This window comes from Suncus etruscus, chromosome 11 (assembly GCF_024139225.1).
Source record: "Suncus etruscus isolate mSunEtr1 chromosome 11, mSunEtr1.pri.cur, whole genome shotgun sequence".
In the NCBI taxonomy this organism is placed as follows: Eukaryota; Metazoa; Chordata; class Mammalia; order Eulipotyphla; family Soricidae; genus Suncus; species Suncus etruscus.
Window position 1 is genome coordinate 10,243,983 of NC_064858.1, and position 27,901 is coordinate 10,271,883.

The window sequence follows — 27,901 nt, forward strand, 5'->3', positions numbered from 1 at the left end:
TGGCTTGGATGCCTGTCACGATGGCCATGCCCAGGCTTAAGCAGGCCTTGATGTGGCCACGCCCTCTGCAGCTGTGCCCTTACTCAGTTACCCAAGGTGACTGCAGTACCCTGGTGTCACCTTACTCCACAGGAGCCCACTTAAAGCCTAACCATGTCCATGACTAGAACACACCCCTAAACTGACAAGCAACACCACCTGGACCTGACTGCCATACCCTCCATGGCCATGACCACCACTCTGGCGTCACCCTTCCCCGTGACACAGCCCCAATGTTACTGTAGGACTACAAACAGACCATACCCTGAACTCACATTCCTATGCAACCCTGACTTGATGTCTTGTGACCAAACACAGATGTCATCACGCCCCCCGTGAGACTTGAGTGAGCTCAAGGGACAGCAAAGCCCCTGGTCACCATCCTAAGAGCAGCGTGGATGCGCCAGGCTGCAATCTGGTGGCCCAGAGCTGTTTCTGCGCTGGCAAGGAACTCTGGGCGCCCAAACTGGGGGTGCCGCGGGCAGGGCAAAGCCCGAGGGACACTCCCAGATCCTGTCCTGCTGAGCTGGGCAGTGCTTCCTCCTCGTCGGGTCTCTGCTACGCCAGGGTTGGTGCTGTCCCCACCTCGGCCTCCCCCACATCCCTCACCAGGGTGCTGGGGCATCGGTGTCGGCGGGGCTTAGTCCCGCAGTCCGTCAAACTCACAGTGGCCGCCTGCGCTGCACTGGCACGGGCACTGCCTGGAAGAGCCGAACTGAGCGCTCATCCGTCCGCAGTGACACCCACGGGGGCCGAAATGCGCCCTTGAAACCCACGAAGGCCAGGTGGTCTGCAAAGAGTGGGGATCAGCACCAGGACCTTGAGGGAAGGCATACTTGCGGCCCCTGGAACTGGGGTTTGGCACCTGTCATGGGCCCTGGCTTTGGGCTTCAGATCCATGCGTGGTCCTGGGGTACCTGCCAGTGTCCCTCCCCACCTCCCTGCCTTATTTTTGGGACATCATCGCCCCCCCCCCCATGTCCCATCTCCATGCTCCCTCCTTGTGGCCTGCACCTTTGAGCCTGGAGCCCTTGTCTGCGCCCAGTTCCTCCAATGCACGGGTCCAGGAGCCTCGGCACACGGAGCTTCCACGGGAGACCGCAAGCACCACAGAGCTGGGGTGAAGGAGTGGGGTTATGGGAGCTGGGCCGAGACAGCTGGAGACGGCCTCAGAGGGATGGAGCTGGGGTGGGAGGGACCGGATTATGGATGGGTGGGGCCGATGTGGAAGTTGGGCAAGGCAGAGAGTGGGTGGGGTTAGGGATGGAGTGGCCAGGTAGAGCAGAATGGAGGGTAGGGTGGTGCTGGGGTTAGGGTCAGGGTTATGGATGGGACAGAACTGGGTAGGGACACAGAGAATGGGGTGGAGCCAGGGTCCCAGGTAGGGGCACATTTGAGATAGTGGGTTCAGGGACTGTTAGGAATGGCTTAGGGGCCTGCAGAGCCCAGTCAGAGGGTACTGGCATGGCCCTTACCGGGAAGGGGTGATGGGCAAAGGAAAGGGCGCCCATGAGTCCCTATACAGAGGGCTGCCTCTGGGTGGGTGATATGGGGCTGTTGACCCTTGAAGTTCTAGAGGTGGAGGCCGTCTGTTGTAGGGGACTCACTTGTCGGGGAGAGCTGCCACATAGCTGTAGAGCTGCCACGGGGCACCCTGCAGCACTGCCTTCCTGAAGACCGCCTGGCCCAGCACACGGGCACGCTTTCCATCAATCACCACCACCAGGAGCCCCTCCTCAGAGCCCAAGAACCGCCTTCCGTCCACCTGGGTCAGAGCCAGCCAGAGCCCTGAGCAAGCAGTCCATACCAGCAAGGGGGCAAGCAGGAGCCACGGGCTGGGGCTTCATTTCCAGGACTGGGGACCACCCGTGAGTCCTCAGCCCCATGTGATCCCCTTCCTGCCCCCTGTCTGCCCAGCACTAGCACCTCGATGTAGGCCACTTCACTGAGCAGGTGGAAGAAACGCTGCCTGCCACTCTCCAGCTTCACCTCCAGAAAACGCTCCTGATTCTGGGAGACAAGGAAGTTGTCAGCCAGGTAGAGGGTGTCACTCCATCTTCCCACCCACCCCCAGGCTATGTCGCAGGTGGCAGCTGACCGGCTTCGGACTGAGCTTGCGGGGCATAGGCACGTCCACAGTGGGCCATTCAGCAAAGCGCGGGTAGGCGGCAGCTGTGCAGTCGCTGACGCTCGCACCCTTGGGGATCAGGGCTTTGATCTTGATCCGCTCACAGCCCTTCACGGAGCAAAAGGCAAATTGCTCGCGCTCATTCTGCGCTACCAGCTTCAGGAAGAGCAGCCTGGGAGTGAGGAGGGCAGTCAGCAAACACCGGGCTCTCCCTGTCTCATAGGCCCGCACCCTGTTGCAGGGAGGAAGGACAACGAGGTGGGGGTGAGACCAGAAGGGGGCGCTGCATGCTGGTGAATGCCCCCCTCACCCCGATTCCTCGTCCCAGTAGTAGTGGCTCCGGCCCGGGAAGCTGGGCCCCACTTTGTCCATCTGCAGCGTCCGCACGAAGGTGGCTGTCTTGGCTGTCTGCTTGCGCAGGCGGTCGTGCACGTCGGACAGGATGGAGAAGGCAGTGCCCCGGGGGTAGCAGAGCCCCACACGGATCCAGTCTCCCCTGCGTGAGGCCAACAGGGCTCAGCCCAGCAGGACACCGGCGCCAGGCTCGGTGAGGGCAGATGGAGTTAGGCTGGGCTGGCTGGGCCTCTGCCCAGAGATGCCTGCAAGTCGCCGTGGCTGATGGATAGGGCTGCATGCTCAGACTTGTGCTGCCCCATGGCCTCACTTCACCCGGCACACCCCAAGTGTCCATGCTTGGTCACCGAGTGCCCCTGCTGGGCGACGTCACCCTCCAGACACGTCCTGCGAGGCTGTGTGGGCAAGCCTGAAACTTCATGGCCACCCTCCACTAGCAGCCATCAGAGGACCTGTATTAGCATCTGGGTCACTGCCCTGTCCCCTTAGTGGTCCATCTTCTCAGAGCTCCATCCCAGTATCCTCTCCCCTCACTGTTCCTGGTTCCCTCACTGTCCCAGGTCAGGGTTCTTGGTGGGGCCCCTCCCTGGTCCCCCCACCCCCACCTCTCACTTGTTGAAGTTGATGAGCCAGATGGCAAGCTCAGTGGGCGCTGGCTGGTCCCAGTGGATGGTGTAGCCATGTTGCAGTGTGACCACAGGCTGGTATTGTTGGTAGTGGGAGCTGCGGGTCAGCGCCCCCTCCAGCCACAGTGGGTGCTCAGGAAAGTCATTCTTGACAATCTTCAGCCTCAGGTTGTTGCTCTTGTAGGCCTGGATATACATCTGCAGACAGGGAGTCCACAGCAGGTGGATGACAGCTAACAGGCAGCCTTGCATGGGTCCTAAGTAGGGCCTCCTCCCCACTTTGTTGGCCCATGCCCTGCAATCACTGTGTTTCCCCTGCAATACCCCATCCCCTACAGGTGCCTGCACCCCTCCCCTGGGCCACTCTATCTGAAGGTACCCCAAAAACCAGACAGACCCTGTTCTAGAGGTTCTGCCTGGAACTGGGCACGATGGCATTGCGGTGGCACCATGTTTCAACTGTACCTGTCTAGATTCCAGGAGAAAAAGACTTCTCCATAAAGCACCCTTTGGGGGGTCAGCCAGGGCTAGGGCTCAGCAGCCAAATACTAGTCCTGCATGTGTGAGGCCCTGGATGTCACCCCCATCCTGCAGCACCCCAAATAAAGCTCAGCTCACTGCCTGATGGGCCAGGATCCCATGGAACGTAGCAGAGACCAACCAAGCCAAGAGGAGTGTGCAATGCTTCCAGAAGGGATGTGGAGAACATCCAGAATGTGGGGGCTAGATTCTAAGCATGCTGGGGTGCTGGGATATTGCTTCTCCTTCCCTAGGGGGCTTAGCTTTTCAGGAGCCTGCCCTGCCATCTCTAGCTGGCCCTATCCTGAGCTTACCCGGCCTACCTGTGCATAGTGCCCACTGCAAATGGCGCCTCTCCAGTCAGGGATGTCGATACAGTCAGGGTGCCGCACCAGCCAGTTGTCATCCTTGGTTAGGTAGGATCCAGGGTACTCGGACACAGAGCCATCCACATCGTGGAACACAGAGGTCTTGTCCCCGTCCATGTCCAATTGGTTGAACCAGGGTCCCGGCTCCCCGAAGAACACTCTGGATGTGATCTGGACAGAGCCAGTCCTGAGGCTAGGCCCGGCCGGCCCTGCTCTCTCCGCCCATTGCAGAGTGGACAGGACCGGGTCACTGAGCTCCATGTGGGGCCACGGACTCAGAGAACAGGTATCTGTGGGCAGCTCCCTCCCCCCCACCACGACCTATCCATCAATGCTGGGCAGGGACTCCATCTGGGCCTCTGGCTGTGCCAGTTCCTGGCAGTGCTGGTGTTTACACTATGGAGCCAGCCCAGGTGGCCACACCAGACAGTGAGTCCCAGAGCAAGGGCATGCGGGAGTGGCCTCCCAGCCAGTGCCAGGGTGCCTGGGGTTCATGTGGCCTGAGGGGGATGAGGGTGCGGATGGCCCCCAGACTTGACCGGGGCAGCTTCCGCTCGTACTTTTCCAGTTGGGTGCCCGGGAGCTGGGCCAGGGCAAGCAGGAGCTCCTCCGGAGGCTGCTGACTCACCCTGGAGTCTGGGCTTCTACACACCAGCCACCCAGTGGTCCCACTTACCGGCACATCCTCAAAGGTGATGTCAGTGACGTTGTTGTGGGGGCAGCTCTGCCAGGCATTGTTTAGGCGGAAAGCCAGGGCGCTTGTGTGTCGGCCCTCCAGCGCCGCGAATTTGCGGAACGTGCAACTCTGGATGTTGACAGGCCCGTCGTAGAACTGGATCCCTCGGATCGGGAAGTTCCTGGGAGTGAGCAAGTGAGATCCAGGCTGCCTCATGCCGGGTTGTGGGCGTGCCCTCCAGCATGTTCCATGCAACAGCAAGCTCAGCCCACAACAGAGACAGTGTTTCCAGATTGTTCCTGCCATAGGTGGAGATGAGGGTGGGTGGGTAGGAGGAGGAGTAGAGAGATGCAGGGTGGATGGGTGGATGGATGGACAAAATGGGTGGGTGAATGCATGGGTGATGGACAGATGGATGGAAAGACATGTCGGTGAGTGGTGGATAGACAAATGACAGATGGGTGGAGGGTAGATGATGGAAGAATGGATGGATGGACGGACAGGTGGGTAGATGAATAGATGAATAGATAACAGGTAAGTGGAAGATGGGCAGATGGTTGAGTGTGTGAACAGATAGATAGACAGAGGGTGAGTGGATGGGTGAGTGGACGATGGAAGAGTAGATGGATGGACAGAAAAATGCAAGGGTGGATGGATAGATGGATGGATGGACGGACAGATGGAGGAGTGGGTGGATGATTGAAGAGTGGACAGGTGAGTGGGTGGATGGGAGAATGAGTAAGCAGCTGGCTGCTGGCTGGATATGTGCCATCCTCCTACCCCACCCCCCGGTCTACAGAGTCACTGAGTAAATACCATCACTGCCACATAGACGCCAGCCTTAGGTCCCTGGGGAGGGCAAGCAAGCCTTTAGTCATCTGGGTCTGATTCTGGGGCCAAAACTCTGCCTAGATTAGGGCCCAGATGAAGGGCTCCCTGGGTCAGCCCTGGGATTGAGACCTGATAGTGGATCGGTAGAATGGAAACCAAATTGAGGGTGATTGTTCTAATGGGACTTGGAGCATCCAGAGAGACAAACAGCCCCCAAAATATAGGCAAAGACCCTGGGGGCAGCAGAGTAGGGCCAGGACCCCCCAGCACTTCACCCTGATCCAGTGCAGGGAGCCCCACAGCCTTGTGCCTTTGCAGTCCAGAGCTCCAGGACTGCTCAAGCACAGTCCCAGCCACCAGGCTGCCCATCTCCATGTTTCCATGTGTTGAAGAACATACGGGCCTATAGGGAGGGTGCGTCCACTGTGGTCCAGGCCACCGGGGCCCCAGAGCCGGTTGTCCACCATCTCCGTGCCCACGTTGGCACTCTCGCCCACGAACAGGCTGTTCTTGATCTCCTGCTTGGAGCCATCATCGTACGGGAAGGTCCCACCGCTGCCAGAAGAAGAGGGTTGAGGGGTCTGCAGGGAGTGGAATGGGTGGAGACACCAGGGGTCCAGCTGAGAGTGCAGCACTTACCTGGCCAGTGTCAGGCCAATGCCATTGTCAGCAAACCTGGGGATGCCAGAGCAGAGTCAGTAATCAGCCGGGTTGTGGCGGGAAAAGAGCATCCTCAGCCGATGCCTCTGGGTGCCACGAGGTGACCCTGCCCTGGGCTCTGCACTCACCGACAGCCGTCTAGCCACACATCACCCCCGCGCAGCCAGGCCCCATGCTCCTGGTTCTTGTAAGCGATGAAGCCCCGGATGATGGCCGGTTCACGGGGCTTTAGTGGGTCGGCATCCTGGTGGGGGCTGTACCTGGGAACGGGGTCGGGGGTAGGGCCAACTCTGGGGAGCAGGTTCAGCTGTTTCCTGGCACAGAGGCCATATGCCTGACCTGCGCAAGCCCTTAGAATCTGTGAGTTCCTGTCCACCCCACTCTGAGGGCCCAGGAGAGGGGCTCATAACCTTCTTAATCCATGGCACCTGGAACTTTCCACATGAGAGTCTTCTCGGATATCCACAAGGCCCAGCAGTGGGCGCAGGGCGTGGGTGGTAGGTGGCAGCTGCAGAGACCCAGGGCTGCCTACCTGGCGGAGATGATGGACAGGAAGGGCCGCTTGTCCTTGGCGGAAGCTTCCGTGGTCTTCACCCCATTATCTATGATCATGCCAGCCTGTGGGGGTGGGCGGAGACAGGGCTCCAGGTGGGCCTGAGCCGGCCGGGCTGGGCCAAGCCAGGCCACAGCCAGAGGACTCACAATGTGGCCGACTCACCCTGTAGTTGGAGTGTGCTCTGTTGTTCTGGAACTTTCCCAGGGGGCTGTGCTCTGAGTATCCTGGGGCATACATGCCCACAGAGGGGCCGGTGGGGACGTGATGGAAGATGAACCAGAAGCCTGTTTCCTGGGTGAGGGGGGTACAGTCTGTCACCCTGTGAGCTCCACTTGTTTGGGGGTCCCAATGTGTCACTGTAGGTCAGGGCCGCTCACTTACCTCAGAGCCGGCAGCAGAGCAGTTGACCAGGTGGTTGTTGGGATTTGCCATCCAAAAGGTGGACACGGCGCTGAGAGGGCAGCCACAGGTCGCACAGGCACAGAGGCCCACAGTACCCCCCCCACCCGGCATTTGCCCCCTGGGTGTGTGTGCCTCGGCTGGGGGGTCTGAGGGGAGCTCACTTGCAGTCCTGCCGTGGCCGGGGCACATAGCCGGGGTAGGCATCGTCCGTGATGGCCCTGCACATCTTGCTGTCTCGATCCGAGGGCAGCAGGGTGCCTGCCTTAACCAGGAGTCCCAGACAGTGGTCAAATATGTTCCGCTCCTCTGGCCCATCCTCCGTGAAGAAGCAGTGACCCAGGGAGTCATAGCCAACCACATCCTGGACCTGTGGCAGCAGAAGCACACCCCCCACATGGGGTGCTTCAGGGACACAGAAGCCTTATTTCCATGTGAAAATACAAGGCCCCACCAGGCCCTTATTTCTATGTGAAATCCCTTCAAGTTCCAACAGTGGAAGCCAAGCAATGAATTCTTTTGTTTCGGGGCCACACCCCCAGATGTTCAGAGGCTACTCCCCATTGGCTGTCCTCTGAGTGTTTCCACAGCCCCTCAAGATTCTGCAAACACTGGGGAAAGCAAACAAAACACATCCACCCCTGTGGCTGCCCTCGAGTTGGTCCCAAGGCTCAGAGAGGGAGGCAGCTGACTCCTCAAGAAACTTAAACACAGGGTCCAAGAGATAGCACAACAAGAAGGGCATTGCCTTGTACTTAGATGACCCTGGTTTAATCTCTGGCAATCCATATGGTCTTGCTAGGAGTAATCTCTGGGTACAGAACTAGGAATAAACCCTGAGTACCAACCAGGTGTGGCACCCCAAAATAAAAAAATTTAAAAATAAATAATTTTAAGGTTAATTTAATGTTAAATGATCAGTTGGGTGTGGAAAAGAAACAGTCTAAGGACAGGAGTAATAGGACAGCGGGCATATGCCTTGCACGTGGCTGACCAGGGTCAATCCCTGGCATCCTATATGGTTCCCTGAGCATGCCCAGGAGAGTCTCCTGATTCCTGAGTGCAGAACCAGGAGTCAACCCTGAGCACCACTGAGTGTGACCTGAAAATAAACAAAAAGAAAAAGAAGTAGGGGGATGGAGCAGTAAGGCATTTGCCTTGCACGCGGATGAACCCTGGTTCCAATCCTGGCATCCCATATGGTTCCCAGAGCCTTCCAGGAGCGACTTCTGAGCACAGAGCCAGGAGTAACTCCTGAGTACCACCATGTGTGACTCAAAAACAGAAAAGAAAAGAAAGAAAGAAAGAAAGAAAAGAAAAGAAAAAGAAGGGGCCGGAGAGATAGCACAGCAGCAGAGCATTTGCCTTGCATGCAGCCAATCCAGGACAGACGGTGGTTCGAATCCCGGCATCCTTCCATGCCTGCCAGGAGCGATTTCTTTTTCTTTTCTTTTCTTTTCTTTTTTTTTTTGGGGGGGGGCATACCCGTTTGATGCTCAGGGGTTACTCCTGGCTAAGTACTCAGAAATTGCCCCTGGCTTGGGGGCACCGTATGGGACGCCGGGGGATCGAACCCTGGTCCTTCCTTGGCTAGCGCTTGCAAGGCAGACACCTTACCTCTAACGCCACCTCACCGGCCCCCCTTTTTTGGGGGGGCCAGGAGCGATTTCTGAGGCGGAGCCAGGAATAACCTCTGAGCACCGCTGGGTGTGATCCAAAAACAAAAAAAAAAAAGAAAGGAAGGGGAAGGAAGGAAGGAAGGAAGGAAGGAAGGAAGGAAGGAAGGAAGGAAGGAAGGAAGGAAGGAAGGAAGGAAGGAAGGAAGGAAGGAAGGAAGGAAGGGCAGTTTAAGCGACATACAGTAGGTGCTAGCCGAGCTACAGACAAGGACTGTGAATCCGATTTATTCCCACATGTGATGGGGGGGTGGGGACCCTCCCTCAGTTGCAGCTGGAGTCACTCACCAGCAGGCCGTTGGAGCCATGCACAGTTACGCAGCGGGAGAAGGTGTGGTGGATTGCCATGTCGCGGACGTAGGTGGGCGGGTCGTAGCCGCCCTTGCTGTCTAAGTCGCCTGCCAGGTGAAAGTGCAGTGGGTACTGGCCCACCAGCTGCTGGCCCATATGCACCAGTTCCACGCCCTCCAGGTGCACAGCCGCGAAGCCCAGGGCCACCTGTGGGACAGGACAAGGAGTTAGCTGGGTACATGGCTGGGAGAGAAGCACTTCTCAAGCATGGCATGAAGCATGCCGAGGTGGGGTCCCCAGACCTGCCGCCTGCATACCTTGATGTGGCCCCCAAAGGTGTCAAAGTGGAAGAAGTTGCAGACATGGGGTGTGTAGGGGTAGCAGGCAGGCTCCATCTCGCCCCGCACCATGATGTTTCGACTCAGCAGCCCCACCTCAGCCCGCATGTCCACGCCATCCACCTCTTCCCCCATGTGCAGGTACTGGGGCTTTCCTGCGACAGTGGGTGGCTCAGAGGGCCCCTGCCCCCTGTATCAGGGGTCCCTGAAGTTGGGGGTAACGCCGTGATCCCAGACATCAACAGAGGGTACAGGGCCCGAAGCAGACCAAGCAGAAGGGTGGGAGGGAGCAGAGGACCCAGCAGGCGAGCAGGGGATGTGAGTCCCAGCAACACACAACGCGCACATGTGAACACAGGCAGGGTATTGCCTCACACCTGGAATAACACAGGACATATCTAGATGCACACACGTGGACAGAAGCCCTATCGCATGCATAACACGTGCACATTGCACCCATCACACGCCTTTGTGCACGCACAGGTGACATGTGGACACACCCCACCCACCAGGAGGCGCTGTGTTTCAAGGCCCAGGTTACTATTAGGTGAGGGGCTACCAGGAGCTGTCTCCTCTTCTGTCCTCCCCTGGCCAAAGACAGGGTCACATCGGCCATTTGGCCCCCGCCTGGCTCCTGCCCTTTGAGTCTCTCAGCATCCACCTGAGCCCATAAAGTGGGCCCCAGGAGCCGTGACTGATGCAGGGGTGTGGGGGTGCCAGGCTCTGTGGTAACTTGGAGAGTCCGAGTCCGGGTTCTCATCCTACCTGCCACGCGGACCTGATTGGGGGCACAGGCTCGGCAGGGCAGCACCCGGAACTCCTCGGCCTGGTACATGGAGTAGTCGGTACTGGCCACCACCAGCGTGTCCCCTGGCTGCCAGGAGCGCACATCGGCTGCCAGTGTGAGCGTGGTGCTGTTCACGTCAGTGTCTACTGTCACCGTGAGTGTGGGCCTCACTGAAAGGCAGCAGTGGCACTCAGTGGCCCCACATCTGCCCTCCACATGGGGCTGCACCGGCTTAGCCGGTGCAAGCCAGGGTCACCCGCTCACCCTGGCTGCCTGGTCTGGCATCTGCAGCCAACAAAAGCTAGAGACCAGAAAAGGGCCATTCATGAGTGGGGTAGGAATTTTCCACCCACTCTTCGCAGGCCGGAGTTAATTGTGGCTGCTCGTACCACACCCTCATGGCCGAAAACAAATCTTGTTCCTCTGGCCATTATTTACAGTGGCCCCGCCTGTTACGGCAGCACACTTGCCCCTGCAGGCCCTTCTTGGGGGTTCCCTTGAGAAGCCGAGGTAAGTGGGATGGGGATGCTCACCAGGCTTGGCACATAGGAAACGCACACGGTAGTGCAGGCAGGCCCGGCCCCGGGCATGGCACGCAAGCCTGTGCTCCTGGCCACGCCGGTGCAGGACCTCAGCCGTGAGATTCTCCCCATCGGTCGTGGCCACCTGCAGAGACCCACCGGCGCCATAGCGGTCACTTCCATGCCCAGTGATGGAGCATCACAAACACACATGGCTCTGAGCCTATACCAGGGTCTCTCACAGTAGTTCAACCCCTCCAGCCCTCAGGTTGCCTGCAGCCCTACATGACAGGCTCTGTGAGTGCCTGGTCTATACTGGCAGACTAGAGCTGATCCTTGACCTTATCTCCAAGTTGATTCTTGAGCTGATCTCTGAGTTGATCCCTGAGATGCTCTGAACTGGCCAACCTCCCTTTGCCCCCCTCAGGCCCCTGCGTTCTGAACGTGTCTGCAGCACCTGGATTTCGATGGGTCGACTGCAGATTTTCCCAGGGTCCAGAATCTTCTCTCTGCCCTTGGTTGGCCACACCTGCTCATGGTTGAACCACTCGGTCCACACCAGATCTGCAGGACAGAAGAGTGAAGGCAGGTGGGCAGGGCTGGGGAGGGGCCAGAGCCCCGAAGTTGCCTCCTCCAGGGCTCTCACCTTGCACCCACTCGCTGCAGGATGTGACATTGAAGAGCTCGCCCTGCTCAGAGCGGAACAGCTTCGAGACCCGGGCAATTGCAGAACCCCGATGCCCTGCGGGAGGAAGACGAGGTGTGAGTGCCAGGCCCCAAGTCGGGCTCCTTCTCACTGCAGGGGAACCGGCCCTGTTTTGAGCTTGGGAAGGGGGTTGGGGAGGGGATTCACAGAGAATCTCACCGTGGAACTCCACGTGCTCCTCTACCGAGGACGAGGGGTCCCCCTTCACTGTGAGGAAGCTCCAGGGGTGTCTGCAGGAGACACAGCAGAGTGTGAGTTTACATGGCTCCAGCCCACTAACCCTCTCCTGCCACAGATGTTGACACCATTAGGCATCTTTTTTTTTTTTTTTTTTTGGTTTTTGGGCCACACCCGGTAACGCTCAGGGGTTACTCCTGGCTATGCGCTCAGAAGTCGCTCCTGGCTTGGGGGACCATATGGGACGCCGGGGGATCGAACCGCGGTCCGTCTCCTAGGCTAGCGCAGGTAAGGCAGGCACCTTACCTCCAGCGCCACCGCCCGGCCCCACCATTAGGCATCTTGATCAGGCTTGCTGTGCTGAGGGAAGTCTGCACTGGCTAGCCCAGGAGTAGGCTCAAGGAGGGACAAGCAAGCCACATCTGGGGTTCTGGAACCTTCTCAAAAATTCTGGAAGTGATGGCCATACCGAAAGCCCAGATGCAAGAAGTGTTTGCTGCCCAGCCGGGTCATGGTCTTCCTGGCTGTGTCATCCAAGTGAAGGGAACCCTCATCATTCACAGCAACAGACAGGATCCGGCCATCGGGCACTGCATTTAGGTACTGAGCCAGTCGCTCACTCTCTCTCTTGGAGCCATAGGTGTCGAATCTGGGCGGAAAGGAAGGCAGGGGCAAGTGGGTCTACAGCATCCATGAGGTTCGGCCCAGCCCCTGGGGGTTGCGAATTTCAGAGGCAGATCAGCCTCTGAATGACATGAAACAGTCCCTACAGAGAAGCCAGTTCTGAGACAGCCCCAGTAGGCCCACACTCAGGACAGCGTCATTGGGCATATTTCCAGGCTGCCCTCCTGGCATGGAGGGGAGACACAGGTCCCTGCACCAACAGCTAAGGGGGACCCAGCAGTAGGTGTGCGTGTGAAACTGTGAGAGGGTGGACATGGGTGTGCATGGGCATGAGGGAGTGTGCTCGTGTCTGTATACATGTGTGTATGGTTATGAGAAGATATGTACGTGCGTGGGTCTGAGGGTGTGTACATGGACACATTGGGGTCTATGTGCATGCACGTGGGTGGATCTGAGGTTCGGGCAGGTGTCAGCTCCTGACCACCCCTAGTCGGTGAGTGCCCAGGAAGAAGAGAGGCAGGAGGCCTGTTCCTGATGTGGACCAAGTGGGTGGAGGCCAGGCTCTGCTGTGTTCAACTGGGCCAGGGCGTGGTTCCAGGCCAGGGAGCAGCACCCAGTACCTGTCAGAGTGGATGACGGCGCCTGAGCCTGGGTCGATGACATGCACAATGACCCCGCGGTGGCCCCAGCTGCGCTGAAAGAAGTAGCCTCCCTCCCGCATGCCACCTGGGTGCAGCGTCCGGTTGAGAAAGGTCCAGGAGAGCTTCTTGCGTCCATGCAGCTCCAGGGTGCCACCCCTGCCCACACCCAGGAACTTGAGGCCGAAGTAGGGGTCTGGCGGGGTGCCCTCGTCGGCCCTGCGGAGAAAGTGCCCACGACTGAGCTGGTGCCCAGGAAACTGACTCAGTGCCTGGGTGCTCAGCGCCCAGTCAAATGTGTGACCCCTAAACACTGACCATATGTCTCGGGGCCCTCCTGAGCCAACATTTGGCAGCAGAAAGGGGGCCTAGTGGAAACCCCCTAGGCAACCCTGTGGCCTTGGTCATCAGAACTGGCTCGAGTACCAGGCTGGACTCTGCCCTCTATGGGCTTCTTTCTCCTACACAAGATCAGGCATGTCACGCTTTCATGGGCCTCTCGCTCCCCACAGCATCCCACCCCCGGGACACCCACCGTCCATACAAGATGATGCTGAAGTGGCTCTGGAAGGGGCAGTGAACACTCCCGACATGAAGCTCCCCTCCGTGCTCGATCAGAATGTGCCGCACCCGCAGCACGATGCTCTCCCCACGGTCCTGAACCACCAGCTTTCCTGAGGGAGAGGGCAGTGTGGGCTGCCTCATAGCCCAGGACCCCCATCCCCCAGCAGGCAGGGTGAACCCTGGAGACTCACCACCTTCCCTCGGGACCTGCCTGGCTCTGAGGTGTCCCGTGGCTGGGCAGCAGCCAGCACTGTTACTGTGTCCCCCTGCGGGCCTCAGGCACTTACCACCATCAGTGATATGAAGCGAGTTGACAGTGGCTGAGGCCGTGAGCAGCAGGGCTGTGCCGTGGCCAACCTGTGCCACGTAGTCAGGGTCATGGCCAGGGCTCCAGGGCTGCAGCTCCGGGCTCTGGTCTGGGCACTCAGCTGCAGCTGCAAGACACAGGGTCACTGCTGACTCAGACAAGGGCCCAGGCAGCCTCGAGGGCTGGCACCTGGGGCTGAGCCTCAAGGGAACCAGTTCCCAGTCATGCCTGGAGATAGGGTGTATCAAAGCCCCTCCACCCCAAAGAGGGTCCAGGGGTTTGCTTTGTCCAGGTCAGAGGTCACACACAAATCAGAGGTCCTGTACAGGGGTTCAGAGTCTTCCCACTGGACATTGAGTCCCAGCCACAAGTTGGGGAGCACAACGTGGTTTGTGGAATCTGACTTGAAGCACTGGAGGGAAAGTCCAGAAGGTAGGGTGCTTTCCTGGCACTGGCCAACCTGGGTTCAATCCCCAGCACCCCAGATGGTCCTCTGAGCCAAGCCTGGAGTGATCCCTGAGCACAGAGGCAGGAGTCGGCCCTGAGCACTGCAGGGTGTGGCCCCCAAAAAATTTAAAAAAAAAAGTGAACTGATCATGAATTTTTAAAACTTTTATAAAAATAGAGTTTTCAGGGGACTGGAGAGATAGCACTGTAGTAGGGCGTTTGCCTTAGACGCAGAAGAGCGGTGGTTCAAATCCCGGCATCCCCCGAGCCTGCCAAGAGCGATTTCTGAGTGTAGAACCAGGAGTAACCCCTGAGCACTGCCGAGTGTGACCCAACAAACAAAACACAAAACAAAAAAAAGTAGAGTTTTCTGCTTTTTCTGGAGGGGTTAGAAGGTCCTGCCACAGGGACTGGATCCCTGCGTGAGAAAAACAGCCGAGAACTGGGAGGTAGGTGACCCTGTCCCATAGGCCCTTCCATAACCTGAGGCACAGAGGGCCTGACACAAGCCAGGCCTGTTCTGTGGTGGGGCCATGCAGGGCAGAAACAGGTCTGGAGACCCCGCATGCCAGCCTGTTCTCCAGGGGCCCTATGTGGGGCCTGAGCTGGTCTGGGTGGACGCTTGGTAGTGGAAGCTCACCTGCACTCAGGGCTCCGGGAAAGCAGGCCAGGAGCAGCCAGCCCATGGCCAGCAGCGCCCCAGGGGACAGATCCTGCTTGCACACTGCTTTCATCCCAGAGAGCCTGCAACAGAAGCCGAGCTTCAGACCTATGGCTGAAGGCATGGGGGTGGCCACGGCCACAGGGACAGAGGGGAGGAGAATGTGGACACAGGCAAGCATCAAGGAAAAGAGTCCACAGGGGCTGCTCCTTGTTTTGTGGGCTCTGTAGGCCTGGGTGCCATCCCTGGGCTTTGTTCCTTATCTGCTGAGAGGCAGTGGACGGGCTAATCCCCACAGCCGGCCACTATCCTGGGAGCATCTCTACGAGCCAAAGAGCAGTGTGGAATCTCCTCTGTCTAAGAGGATACAGGGCAGATGGCTAGCTGCCATTCAATCATTGTTATTCATGGGGGTTATACCTTCTTGCATTGGGGCTGGGAATACCTTCAGGTCCGAGAAACCCTGCACGTGCTCCTGGGAAGGCAGGAAGTTCGAGTAGGGATCTGAGGGCTGGATCTTAGGCAGCCACTGTTGGCTATGAGGCAGAGACCTAGGCCAGGACTGGCTTGGCCCATTCTGGCCTCTGCAGGCTATGCTCTCCGCCCCCTGCTATTCCCCACATGGTGCCACAGAGGAGGAGGCACATGCTGGCACTTGTGGGACATTTGGGACATTCTGTGACAACCACCAGGGAAGGACTGCCAGAATCTCTGAGCTGCAGCCAGCTCTGTGGGTCCCCGCACCAGGTATGGGTAGAACAGGCCCTTCTTCTCTGCTGCTCCTGCTGCCCGCAAAGCCAAGGTCCGAGTTCTTCACCTGCAGGGCAAAGATGGGGGAGATAAGTTACTAAGTCTCCCATCCCTGGCCACTGCACTCAGCTCTCAGGCCCCGCATGGGGGCTACAGCCGGGATCCTGGGGAGATGTATGAAGAGCAAAGGTCACTGTATGGGGCCCCAAGGTCGACCTGAATTCCTGGGTCCTCTCTGGAGGCCTCTCAAGTCACACAGAGGGGTCTGAGTGAGAAAACCTGTAGACAAGTTCGGTCTCCTGAGCTGGGACAGGTGAAGAACTGTGACTTCCAGGACCCTTGGGGTCAGCTGAAAATGGGACCCCCTTGGAGCTGGCCCAGGCTGAGTCAGCGCCCACAGGCACGTCCCCCCACCCCACAGCTCCCACCCACTGGTCCCACGCCCACTGGCGCGTCCCCTCGGAGCCGTAAACACTTCATCCCGTGTCCTGCGGAAAATGCCCAGCTCAGCTGCTGGCTGCCCGCCCGGCCCCAGGGCTCCAGGACACCCCTCTGCCGCCTGCGAACCCTAAGACCTGCGGGGAGGGAAGCGCCTTTCCCAGCATGGGTTTCGCTGTCTGAGCAAGCAAAACATAGGGTTGGAGCTGGAAGTGCCCTGAGGAGCTGGTGTCTTTTACAGGACGCTGGGGGTCTGTCTCCACTGCAGGCAAAATGCAGGGTTAGGGAAGGAAATGCCTTAAGGAGCTAGTGTATTTTTACAGGACTCTAGGGTCTGTCTCTTCTGCATGATGGGGACCAGGTTGGAGCTGAGACTTTGCAAGGCGCCCCAAGCCGGAACCCCCATCCTCAGTGACAAGTGCCCAGAGTGTCTTTCTGTGGGCGCCAGTTTGGGCTAGTTTAAATGTTTCCGATGGAACATTCCGGCTGCTCCCGAGCCAGAGCGGAAGGAGGGTGTGAGTGAGACCAGCCCAGCTGAGGCATGGCCTAAGGGATGAGGCCTACGCATGTCGCCTGAACCCCAAAACACTGTCCCCAACACACTGTCCCCTGACAACACTGCCCCAACAAGCTGTGTGCCCCACCACACTGTCCCCCTACATGCTGTTCCCAACACATCGTGCTCCCAATCCACTGTCACCCAACACCATGGCCCTAAGATGCTGTACCTCCAACATGCTGTACCCCATATGCCTGACTTCCACACACCTGAATCCCAACATTCCTAAACCCCGACATACTGGTCCCTTATGTGTCCAAACTCCACATGCTTGAACCCCAACACACCTGCACCTCTCATCCAATAGAGGGTTTCTCTCTATCCCGACAGGTGGGATGTCTGATGCCCACAATGTGGGGACGGATTGGGATCCAAGACCCCTGGGGGGGGTAAGATCTGGGGGATAATCTGACCTGTCCCCAGGGCTTGCTCTGCAGAGGGAGACCTGGGGTGTCTTCTGGACAGGGATGGGGGGAGGGGATGGATCACCTCGGTCCCCTGCTCTACCCCACCTTTTTTCATCCACCTTTACCCATCCACGTTTCCCACCTCCTCCCAGGATGGAGACCAGGTCTGTCTGTCCATTCATATGTCTATCTGTCCACACCTGGGAACTGCTGTAAACTTTCAGCACCTTTTTTTTTTTTTTTCAGTTTTTGGGTTACACCCGGCAGTGGTCAGGGGTTACTCCTGGCTCTACACTCGGAAATTGCCCCCGGCAGGCTTGGGGGACCATATGGGATGCCAGGATTCGAACCATCATCCTTCTGCATGCAAGCAAACACCCTACCTCTGTGCTATCTCTTCAGCCCCCTTTCAGCTTCTAAAGGGTCAGTGACCACAAAAGACAGAACAGGGTCACCAGCAGCCGGGCCCAGCTGCCACCAAGCTCAGTGCCCAGGCAGAGCTGTGCTAATCCTGCTGCCTGTGGGGAGGCCCCAGTGCTGGCCTCAACAGGGCCTGCTGAGAGCCTTCCAGAAACTCCAGCTGGAAAAAGTTGCTTGGAGCTTCTTATCCTGGATACAGAGCCCAGCCAGAGCAGGCGGAGGAGCCAGGATACCACCAAGCTTGGGGTCACCAAGCACCCAGCACCATCAACCCACACAGGACACCACTGACTGAGCTCAGGGTTACCCAGCACCCTCACTCCATACAGACACCACTGAGCTCAGGGTACCCCTTCCCAGCACTCAACACTCAGTGTCCTCACACTGAAGAGAGCAGAGGATGACACAGTCCTGCATGACTGGGTGCCCCCAGGACAAGGGGGTGCCCAGGTGAGCATGTGGCAGCCAGGATCCCAGTGGAACTGATACACACAGCCAAGTGTGGAGTCACCTGCCTGTGCTTTGAACCTGAGAACTGGTCTGCACACATGCTCCTATCAACTCCAGACCCATGTCCTGCAAAGATCCCCCATGCCCACAAAGACCCTCAAGCCCCGCAGAGACTCCTCCTTCAGGTCCAAGCCCCAGTGCCCGCACTGATTCCCCTACTGCAGGATCCTTTCCCCTATCTGTGAAGCCATTTGTCCCTCCTACCTGCCCATCTGCCACCTCCCACCATCAGCCCTGCAGGAAGGTGGCTTTGGGGGGCTGTGGCGGTTGTGGTCAGACCAAAGCCAATAGAGAGATCAAGGGCAGACCAAGGGCAGAGACGGGGAGGGGTGGGGAGCAAGGTCAGATGCCTATTCCTGACCTCTGCAACAGGGCCCAGAAGATGGGGTTCATGTCATCCTGCCTGGGGCTTTGAGGTTCCCGGAAACCCCAGCATTTTGTGGACTCAGGAGAGGCTGCACGAGACCCTCTGTACCCGTAGGCAGTTACCCTCAGTTGCCAGCTCCCAGATGTGCCTCTCTGATTCTGGTGCCCAGGACACACCCGCCTCAAGCAGATGCAGCTTTGCTGGAAAATGGGAACCACGTCCAGGGCCCCAGACGGCCACACACAGAGCCAAGGTGTGCCCCAGGTGTGAGGGCCACCCAGCAGCACCTCCTGGGGCGGACCCCTTTCCATGCTCCTCCCAAACTCCAGGAGAAACTCAGGACCATCAGTTGCCTCTTCCCAGGTGGACCCAGCCAGCACCCATCTCCCAGGCAACAGGGGGCTGCACAGGCAGGAAGGACCCTGGGGTGGCCCGAACCTTGTCTTTTTGACCCTAAATGCTCTGGTCTGGAGAAAAGTCACATCCAGGACCTCAAGGTTTAGCCCCTGGTCCCTGAGGAAAGGGATGTGCAGAATTCTGAGGGGGCGGGGTTTGAACACACAGTAACAGTAGGTAGATGTGTGTGACTACAGGGACACATGGACCCAAACTCAGTCCCTATATACACACACACTCACACATGATCCCTGCATACTCACACAGTCACACAACCCTGGACTCTCAGACACATTCACACAATCCCCGCTCACTCACACAACCCTGCCCATCGCATGCTCACATAAACACTGTCCCACACTCACACACTCCTGCCTGGGTTTATCTGAGCTGGTGCGTCTGCCCCTGAGCCAGGCACAGTAGACTCAAGGCCCCACCAAGGGCATAGACAGCTCCCCCTCACCAGTGTTGCTAAATTGGAATCCTCAGCACTTTAGAAGCAGCTTTTGCAAAACCAAAGCAGCTAACTGGGGCGGGAGCTCTAAGGGCGGCCACAGGCATCCGGTCCTGGCACACATCCTGCCCGGGGGCAGAGCAGGTGAGGTGCGGCCACGAGCTCCTTTCATCTCCAGCAGGGTGTCCCTCCTTCCCTCCTGCCCTCCTCCACAGGAGTAGCACAGCAGGTGGTGCGTGGGGGGGGGAGCGTGGTGCCTCCCTGGCCCCTGCTGGGCCCCACCTGGCAGGTCTCTGGGAGGTAGGAAGCGGGGGGTGGGGGGGCACCCCCTACCTCAGCTCTTCTGTCCCCACACCCCGTACAGAGAGGGGAGCCCCCCCCCAGTTTGTCCCGCCCGCTTGGAGGAACACCAGAGCCAGCCTAGAGCGGGCAGCTGAGGCCCTGCCACGTGCTGCTGCGGCACTGCCCCACGCTGGCTCCCTGATCCCGGCCATCTGCTGTAGCTTGGCCGGCTCAGAGCTTGAGTCTGCCCCGCAGGTCAGACAGAGGCTGCCCCAGCCCCAGCTCTGCCTGGAAATTCTTATGAGCGTTTCGTTTCCAAGAACCCAGAGCTGGGCTCTCGGGGGGCAGAGCAGTGGCCAGGAGTCAGGAGCTCTACAACTCAGCCAGATCCTTGCTGGGAACGGCCAGCCTCAGTTTCCCTGCTGGGGTTGAAGGGAATGGCACCTAGATAGGATGTGAAACTCATGGAACAGGGTTACGTGTGTCTACATACACATAGACATGTTCCATATGGCTGCACATAGACATACATGCACATCTGCCCATGTGTGGACACCACACGCAAGTGCACATGCAACCCAAAGCACAGCATTGCATGCATGGACTCCTGCTTGCAATGTACACATGTGCAGGCATGCCTACGCACATGATCATACAAGCATGCCACATGCATGCCCATGGTGCACAGACATGTGCCTTCGCATGTAATGTATACATGCGTGCTCGTGTGTTCATATAGGTGAGCACATGTGGTCACACATGGCAACACATGCTCTGTGTATGTTCACACCAAAAGTGATGGATCTCACCTCTCTATGGCTTATACCTATAAAAGGACCCCAAGACTTCCCAGCCTCCAGCAAGGCTTGTCTGCAGCCTGAACCCCTGAGTGTCAGGGTGTTGGTTACTCCTCTGTCCCTTCCTATGGCTGACCGGGCCACATGCAAACTCAAAAACCAAAGTTCTACTTCTCTCAGGTAGCCAGAGAACATTCTACAGGTGTCGGCAACCTGCGGCTCCGGAGCCGCATGCGGCTCTTTTGAAGGCTTGCCGCGGCTCCGGAGCCGATGTCAGAAAAAAAAAATACTGCTTTAATCTCAGCTCCGCTTCTCTCCGCTATATCTATAGCAGTGAGGCGGAGCTGAGGAGCGGAGCCAATGGAGGCAGCCGTACCTGGTGACGTATATAGCATTAAGGTAAGAAACAATATATGCAGTGTTATATTTGTTTTAAATGTTGCAATGGTTTTGCGGCTCCCAGTTTCCTTCGGAAACGGGTCCAAGTGGCTCTTTATGTCTGAAAGGTTGCAGACCCCTGTAACATCACTGGTCTCAAGTGTGATGCAGGGAGGACTCAAACGTCCCTCTAAGTCCCTGTGTCACCCCTGGACCAGAGACTCCCCCATCCTCCCACTGAATAGCCAACCAGGCAACCACATTCTGACCTAGGTTCTAGGGCGTCTCAGGGGAACCAGGACAGAACCGGCAGGCCCAGGAGTCTCCATGCCATGCCCTGGGGCTCAGCCCCAGAGCTGCTGTGGAAAAAGCACCTCACATCTCCAGTGGTGTGGCTCAGATAAAAATAGATGCCCCAGCACTGTGCACATGGCGCCCAGCTTAAGTGTAGCCCCATACGCCCACACCCTCACATCCCAGGAAACCCACTCGTCCCATGAAGAGGACGTGGTCTGTGGCTTCAGTCGGGCTCAGACTTAATTAGAGGATGTTTGTTCCAACCCCTCATGCCTATGACTGGGAAACCCGAGGGGGGGGGGATGGAGGGAGGGAGAGACAGACGAAGAGGGGAGTGAAAGGAAGTGGAGAGGGAGGAAGGGAGACAGGAGAAAGAGGAGACAGGAAGGAAGGAAGGAAGGAAGGAAGGAAGGAAGGAAGGAAGGAAGGAAGGAAGGAAGGAAGGAAGGAAGGAAGGAAGGAAGGAAGGAAGGAAGGAAGGAAGGAGCGAGGGAGGGAGGGAGGGAGGGAGGAAGAAGGGAGGGAGGAAGGAAGGAGCAAGGGAGGGAAGGAAGAGGAGGAGGGAGGAGAGGAGAGAAGGGAGGGAGGAGGGGAGGAAGAAGAGAGGGAGGGAAGAGGAGGAGGGAGGAGAGGAGAGAAGGGAGGGAGGAGGGGAGGAAGAAGGGAGGGAGGAAGTCAGGAAGGAAGAAAGGAGGAGAAGGAGGGAGGAAGGAGGAAGCCAGGATGGCTGCAAGACTGGGCTTAAGGGTTTGTGTCCATCAGAAGACATGAGGGCTGGTGGGTGGATGGATAGGTAAAGAGTGGAAGGATGGACAGATGGTTAGTGGTTAGATGAATGGATAGTGAAGAGAGATTGAGCAGATGGAGGATGGGTGGATGATGATTAGATGAAGGACGAGTGGAGGGACAGGAGACAGCAGACAGGTGGGGACGTGGCAAATAGGAGCTGTGTGGGTGGATGGATGAGTGGCAGAAAGGTAGAGGATACCCAGGAAACAGATTCTCCAAAGTCAAGTTGTTGAGCCGTTTTAAGAACGAAGAGAAAGGGCAGAAATGATTCACGAAAGGAAGTGGAAAGTTGCTTTAGGACAGTCCAAAACAGTTCAGTCCAAACTAAAGGGGAAAAGGCTCCAAGCTACATTTGGGAGGCTGCAAGGAAAGATGGGGTGCCCCAGCAGGTTCATGATGCCCCAATATGCCAGGGCAGGTGGGCAGGATGCTGTTCTTACCCCCCACTCCTGGTAGACAGGTGCACTGAGACTGGAAGGGGCAGGCATCTTAGAGACCCCCCCCAATGAAACATCATCCCGGGGGACCAATGTAGCCTCAGAGCCAGTAACAGGCCCTGGAGTGTGGATGCAGAGAGAGTCTGCCAGCAGAAATGGCATATGGGGTACCACCAACGTGGCATCAAGGACATGGCCCAAAGAGGTGGCCAGCAAACAAGACAAAACATACAACAGTCAGGGCTGAAGCGGTGGCACAGCGGTAGGGCATTTGCTTTGCACACTGCAGACCCAGGACAGACAGACTGTGGTTCAATCCCCTGGCGTCCCATATGGTCCCCCCAAGCCAGGAGCGATTTCTGAGCACTGAGCCAGAAATAACCCGTGAATGTCACCAGGTGTGACAAAAAAAAAAAAAAAAAAAAGCAATGGACACACACAGCCGGGAACATTGTTGGACTCTGGCCCAGCTTCTGGGTGAGTACATGGGGTCTGAGTGGCCCTTCTGTCTGTGACATGATGTGAAACACGGTACAAGTGGGTCCCCACAACCAGCGTTCAAGGGAGGTTCATATTCAAACGAGCTGCAACACCCCTTTTCTGCACAGGTTTCCTGGTCTGTGCTCTGCTGGAGTGGCCTTGCTGTGTGCACCTTGCAGCGTGGCTGGCACCTTGCAATGTGGCACCTCGCAACACGCCACCTTACTGTGTGGCACCTCACGGCATGATACCATAACAATGTGGCATCTCACAGCGCAGCACCTCTCAGCGTGGCACGTAAGTCCCAGCGCTGCCTCAACTGCAGCCCAAGTCGCCCACAATGGCCGTCCCACCCAGTTTCCCCAGAGACCTGTGGACCCTCCTCCCCCTGGCACCAAAACCCGCCGCCTGCTGCCTCTTTTCTGCCCACACTGGAGACAACAAACAGCATCTGCTGTGGATGCCACGCAGGCTGACATCTCAATGCTCCACTGACTGCCGAAACCCGCAACCTGAGTCCCTGTGCTGGTTCTCAGCCCTGCAATCAGAGCCTGCAAGAGCCACATGCCCCATGCCCAGGCCTCTGCTCTCTCCTGCCACCTCCTGTCTGTCCTGTCCTATCTTGTCCTCATCCCCCACAGCTCTGACTGAGGCCATGTTCCTTCCTGAGAGCTTCTCAGCTGGAGAGGACAAAGGCCCTCCCCTTCCAGCTCTAGAGGGCTCCGTGTACCCCACACCTTGGCATACACCCCACACCTGAGTAACATGTACCCCCCACATCTGAACTTCCTGTACCCCATACCTGGGATCAATATACCTCACACCTGAACTCCCTTTACCCCCATACCTGGGCTCATGTATCCCCATACCTCGGCTCATACATCCCCACACCAAAGGACTCTATACCCCCACACCTATCTCCATGCACCCCCACACCTGGTCTCTGTGTACCCCCATACCTGGAGTCTATGCCTCCCAGGAGCTGTTTTTATCAGCCCGTGGGTCTGTCTGCACCCCAGGAGCGCTATCTGCGTCTACTTGCCAAGCACGTGGGCAGCTCGGGAGAACTGTACCTCATGGAGGGGCCTGAACACAAGTGTGCAGGGCACCCAGCCGCAGTGCCCACTGCCTCCCACCAACTTGAGTTGGGCCTGGAAGCCCCAGACTGTTGGCCTGAGAGATGGCGGGCAAGTGTGGGGCTGAGACTGAGAAGAAGGGCCGCTTGTCTGCTGCCTGCTCAGTAAATATTGTCCTGACCGGCAGGAAGAACTGACTTCCCAGACAGCCACCGCTGCCCATTGCCGGCTGTCCGCTGTCCGCGCAGTCTGTGCCTCTTGGCTGCTGTCTGGTGCTGAGCCCAGCGGGTGGCCGGGCCACCGAGCCATCAGCGGCGCTCTGTGGTCTGCAGACTCTGTGTGGGGCAGCGGGGGGGGGGGTCTGGTCCTACTGAGACCCCCAGAGATCAGTTTGGACTTTCCCCCAGATGCAGCCCAGCTGGGTTCAGAGCTGCGTCTGGGCTGCCCAGTCCTCCCGAACTCCACACCTGGCCCCCGCAAGAAAGACTTGAAAATAGGGCTCCAGGCTACGGTGTGTGGGGGCAATACTCGCCTGGTCATGGCCTGTCCTGTCCCACCGGCTGTTCCTGGGCAGGAAACAAAGTTCAGAGGGTTTGGGATCACACCAGCTGAAGCAGCAGCAGCCGGAAAAGGCGCGGTGAGCCCCCATGCATTCACAGACCACTGAGACCCTCCTACCCCATAGATGGCTGAGACACCCTGTACCCCACAGATGGCTGAGACCTCCATACTCCACAGACAGATGAGACTCCTGTATACCACTGACAGGTAAGACCCCTCTACTCCACAGATGCTATGACCCCACTCCTCCAAATCAGCTGACACCCCCTACCCCACAGATGGGTGAGACCCCATACCCCACAGACAGGTGAGACCCCCCTTACCCCACAGATAGTGAAACCCTCTACCCTACATATGAGTGAGATCCTATACTCCACAGAGGAGTGAGACCCCCCCCTAGCCTATCTAACCATCCCACAAGTGGGCTGCATCCATCTCTCCAGCCTGATTCTGGGCACCTCGAACACTCCAGCCCTGAGCCCATGCCCTGCTTTGCACCAGCCTCCACCTGCCCACTCTGGGCCCCCACAGTGCCCACAGGTCACAGCTGGGTAGAGCCCTAGCCTTGGACACCACAGTCTACTCCCATACTGGCTCAGAAAAGTTTCACCACACACCCAGGTCACTTGACTTCCAAGGCCCCCTAGCATTGTGCTCTCCAATGCTGTTGACAGTAAAGCTTATGTCCACATAGCCCTAGCCCAGGCCAGGCACCTTCTCATTCCCCAAAAAACCTCCCGCACACACAGAACATTCCAGAGCCTCTTTCGTCCATGTCCCCCACCAACCCCACCACAGAGCCCAGTGCCGCCTCTTCCCTGGTAGGTGTGGCCAGAACCAAGGACCACGAAGCATCGGACAGGACAGGACCGTGAACAGGGTGGTGGGAGATGAAGTTGACCCGATGGTGACCCTACTGACTGCGGGATGTGGGCAGCTGTGGGGCCGAGAGCAAACCCCTGCCCTCAGCCTGACCTTGCCAGGACGACCTCACACCGCCCCCCTTCCACAGAGCAAGCAGAAGCTCAAAAGTTTGTGCTGATGAAGCGAGATGGGGCAGAGCATCATCCTTTCTGCGTCTTAAAAATAGCGTCTTATTTAAAGTAACTGCGAGGGGCGTTGAGTCGGAAAAGGAGCTGTGCCCGAGTCTCTGCAGAAACCCTCGATGTGTTTACTCATGTGGCCACTTGCAACCTCAGGGCCTGGTGGTTTGGAAACTTAGTGATTGCTGTTTTCTCATCAGCTGGCAAGGTCTGTGGGCACATACGGACCATAGTGGTGGGCCGGATGCAAAATGGATCCTGGGGGTGTGAGAAAGGATGTTTGCCTTGGGGGCATCCCAGAGCTCTGGAGCTCCTTCCTTGCCCCTCAGGAGCTAAAAGGACAATGAAATAAAATCTGCCTTTCCCCAAAGCTGGAACCTTCTAGAAATGGTGACTCTCCATCTCTGAGGGGATAGCAGGGTGAACTCACCCACCTTATTTCCACTTTCCCCAAAGATTCCTGCCCACTTCACTGCCTGTATGTATGGTTACGTGGAGCTGGAAGGAGTAGAGCAGAATCATGGGTGGGGAAAGTTGCCATCACCCCCAGACAGGCGACTGGCCTGGATCCAGGTTAACAAATCAGAGAGCCCAGAGCCATGAGAGGCCAGGTTGGTTGCTCCTCCTCCTCCTCTGTTCACGGGTCTCTGCAGGCTGCCCCGGTGCCCATCTTCCCAAGGGCAGAGGCCTGGATAGTGTCCTATCCCAAGTTCATTCTTTATACACCTGATACCCATGAGAACCCACATCCAGAGTCCAGGGCCCCCTACCCAGAGGTGCATCTTCTCCTCCTCCCTACAGGAGTCTCACTCAAATCTCCCCTCTGCCTGGTGAATGTGGCAGGCCCTACTCTCCGACTGCCTTCCTGTGTGTTTGGTGGCCTGTGGTCAGTGGCAGTGTTGATGGAAAGAAAGCACAGCTGGTTCCTGGCAAACACGGAGGCATCAGCACGAGCTTCTCATGGGGCCAATGGGCACCTTACAATCAGCTCCAACTGCCCCCCCCCCATGGCATGGGACAAGAGGCTCCAAAGGGAAGGTGGCTGTGGGTGGCCCTGAACATGTCACAGCTCTCATGGTTGAGGGATGGGGCCCGAATGAGGATGACATACTTGTCATGGTGAAAACGTTTGATTTGCATTGATCAACAGGCCAGTTAGTTCTCCCACCCTGTTTCCTAGCAACCGGCTTAGAAAACCAAGTAGGGGTCCCTAAGAAGGACCCCCAGTGGCTGAGCCGTCCCCCCAGGGAAGGATTTGGATCCTAGCATGGAAGCAGTTTTGTAAAGGCTTCGAAAATCCAAACTTCCACTGGTAAGGGGCAATAAAATTCTGAGGGGCAATAAAATGGCTGGCCCTAGCTCCACCTGGGTCAGTGGCAGCATGACAGTAAGCAGCTCATTCCAAAAGGAGGGATCCCACCTGCACAATGACTGCACCTGAGGGTCCCTGAGAGTCCCCGAAAGTCAGATGCTCCATGGAAGCCCCCCTCACCATGGCAGGGGGGCAGGAGGCAGCAGCTCAGCAGCAAACCCCCTGGGGGCCAGCATCAGCCAGGCTTCCTCTCGTTCCCAGGAGTGGCCCACAAGGACAGAGACCCCAGATCCTCCCACATCTTGCAGGAAACTCAAGGTGGGTAGTACTCGGGGACCCCCAAGGTCCCAGTGGCTGGGAGCTGTCCATGGTGGCCACATGTCGAGGGTGGGGGGCCCACAGGGCATAGCCTCCCTGCATCGCGGGCCGCAGCTGGATTGTGCCCCAGACCACGGGGCTGGCAGGCCTGGCCAAGAGCGCTGCGCTCCAGGCTTTCCACCTCCGGCCTGGGGTGGCCGCCAAAAATGATCGTCCACATCAAAAAGCTGTTGGAGACGGAGACGTTCACCTGTGGGCAGCTCGGGCCGCGTGAGGCTGGACTCGGGACCTCTGGCCCTTGGGCTGGTGGCGCCAGGAAGGTGGTGTAGCTGGCGGCTTGAAAATGAGACTATTGGCGAGCACCTACCTCCGCACCGAACCGCGCGTTTTTCTCCAGCGCGCACAAGTCGCGTCCCGGGCCGCTCGCGGGGGAACCCCTACCTGCCTCCACTGCACCAGCAGCGCCCCGACCCTTCTCGAAATCTCACGCTACCATCCCTGCGAACGGGCCCACCCCTTCCCATGGGCCGAGGACACAGGAACTGGGGGTGAGAGGGGGACCCTCCATCCAGCGCAGACCTGTTGCCAGGCGCGCGTCTGCTGGAGCAGTGACCGGGTCACCGTGCGGTGCAGGGCGCAAGACTCCTGGCACCAGAATGGAAATGGGGTCTGCACCGAGCCCCAGTGGGGGACCCCCGGCACGTGCCTGTCACCTGCCTCTACATGCACAGGACGTCTGGGGCTCGGGGACACTGGACGGAGGAGGGGGGCGTAGGCACGCGCATCCACAAACGCACGGACCGGGCAGGAGACCTCGGCTGCCGCGCGCTCCCCGCGAATCTGCCTTCCTCTCGGCTCAGCTGCCCCACCACCCCCATTTACCTTCTTGGCGGTGGGGCCGGAGCCTCCCCTCGCGGCTGGCGATCGCGGGGACCTG

General features: G+C 58.1%; 1 protein-coding gene across 1 annotated transcript; it reads right to left on the reverse strand.

The window, feature by feature from the left end:
• Positions 1–395: 395 nt before the first annotated feature.
• Positions 396–27,322, reverse strand: CEMIP (cell migration inducing hyaluronidase 1). The gene is made up of 30 exons (XM_049783663.1): positions 27,215–27,322; positions 15,638–15,710; positions 14,873–14,976; positions 13,766–13,912; positions 13,450–13,588; positions 12,897–13,133; positions 12,122–12,301; positions 11,635–11,705; positions 11,416–11,511; positions 11,227–11,333; positions 10,782–10,914; positions 10,227–10,418; positions 9,441–9,616; positions 9,121–9,330; positions 7,321–7,526; positions 7,139–7,208; positions 6,920–7,048; positions 6,734–6,819; positions 6,330–6,461; positions 6,181–6,216; positions 5,941–6,096; positions 4,711–4,891; positions 3,990–4,205; positions 3,134–3,345; positions 2,478–2,663; positions 2,138–2,339; positions 1,966–2,049; positions 1,647–1,804; positions 1,054–1,154; positions 396–829 (listed from the first exon to the last, which is right to left on the reverse strand). Exons 3-30 carry the CDS (start codon positions 14,964–14,966, stop codon positions 702–704), a joined length of 4,065 nt encoding a protein of 1,354 aa, XP_049639620.1. The 5' UTR covers positions 14,967–14,976; positions 15,638–15,710; positions 27,215–27,322; the 3' UTR covers positions 396–701.
• Positions 27,323–27,901: the final 579 nt, after the last annotated feature.

Excerpts from the sequence above, each read along its gene's own strand:
- CEMIP (XM_049783663.1), bottom strand. The coding sequence starts at position 14,966 with ATGAAAGCAGTGTGCAAGCAGGATCTGTCCCCTGGGGCGCTGCTGGCC. Across the intron at positions 10,915-11,226 it reads GTCGACCCATCGAAATCCAG|GTGGCCACGACCGATGGGGA; the intron begins GTGCTGCAGACA and ends GGGTCTCTGCAG. Across the intron at positions 6,097-6,180 it reads ATTGGCCTGACACTGGCCAG|CGGTGGGACCTTCCCGTACG; the intron begins GTAAGTGCTGCA and ends TTCTTCTGGCAG.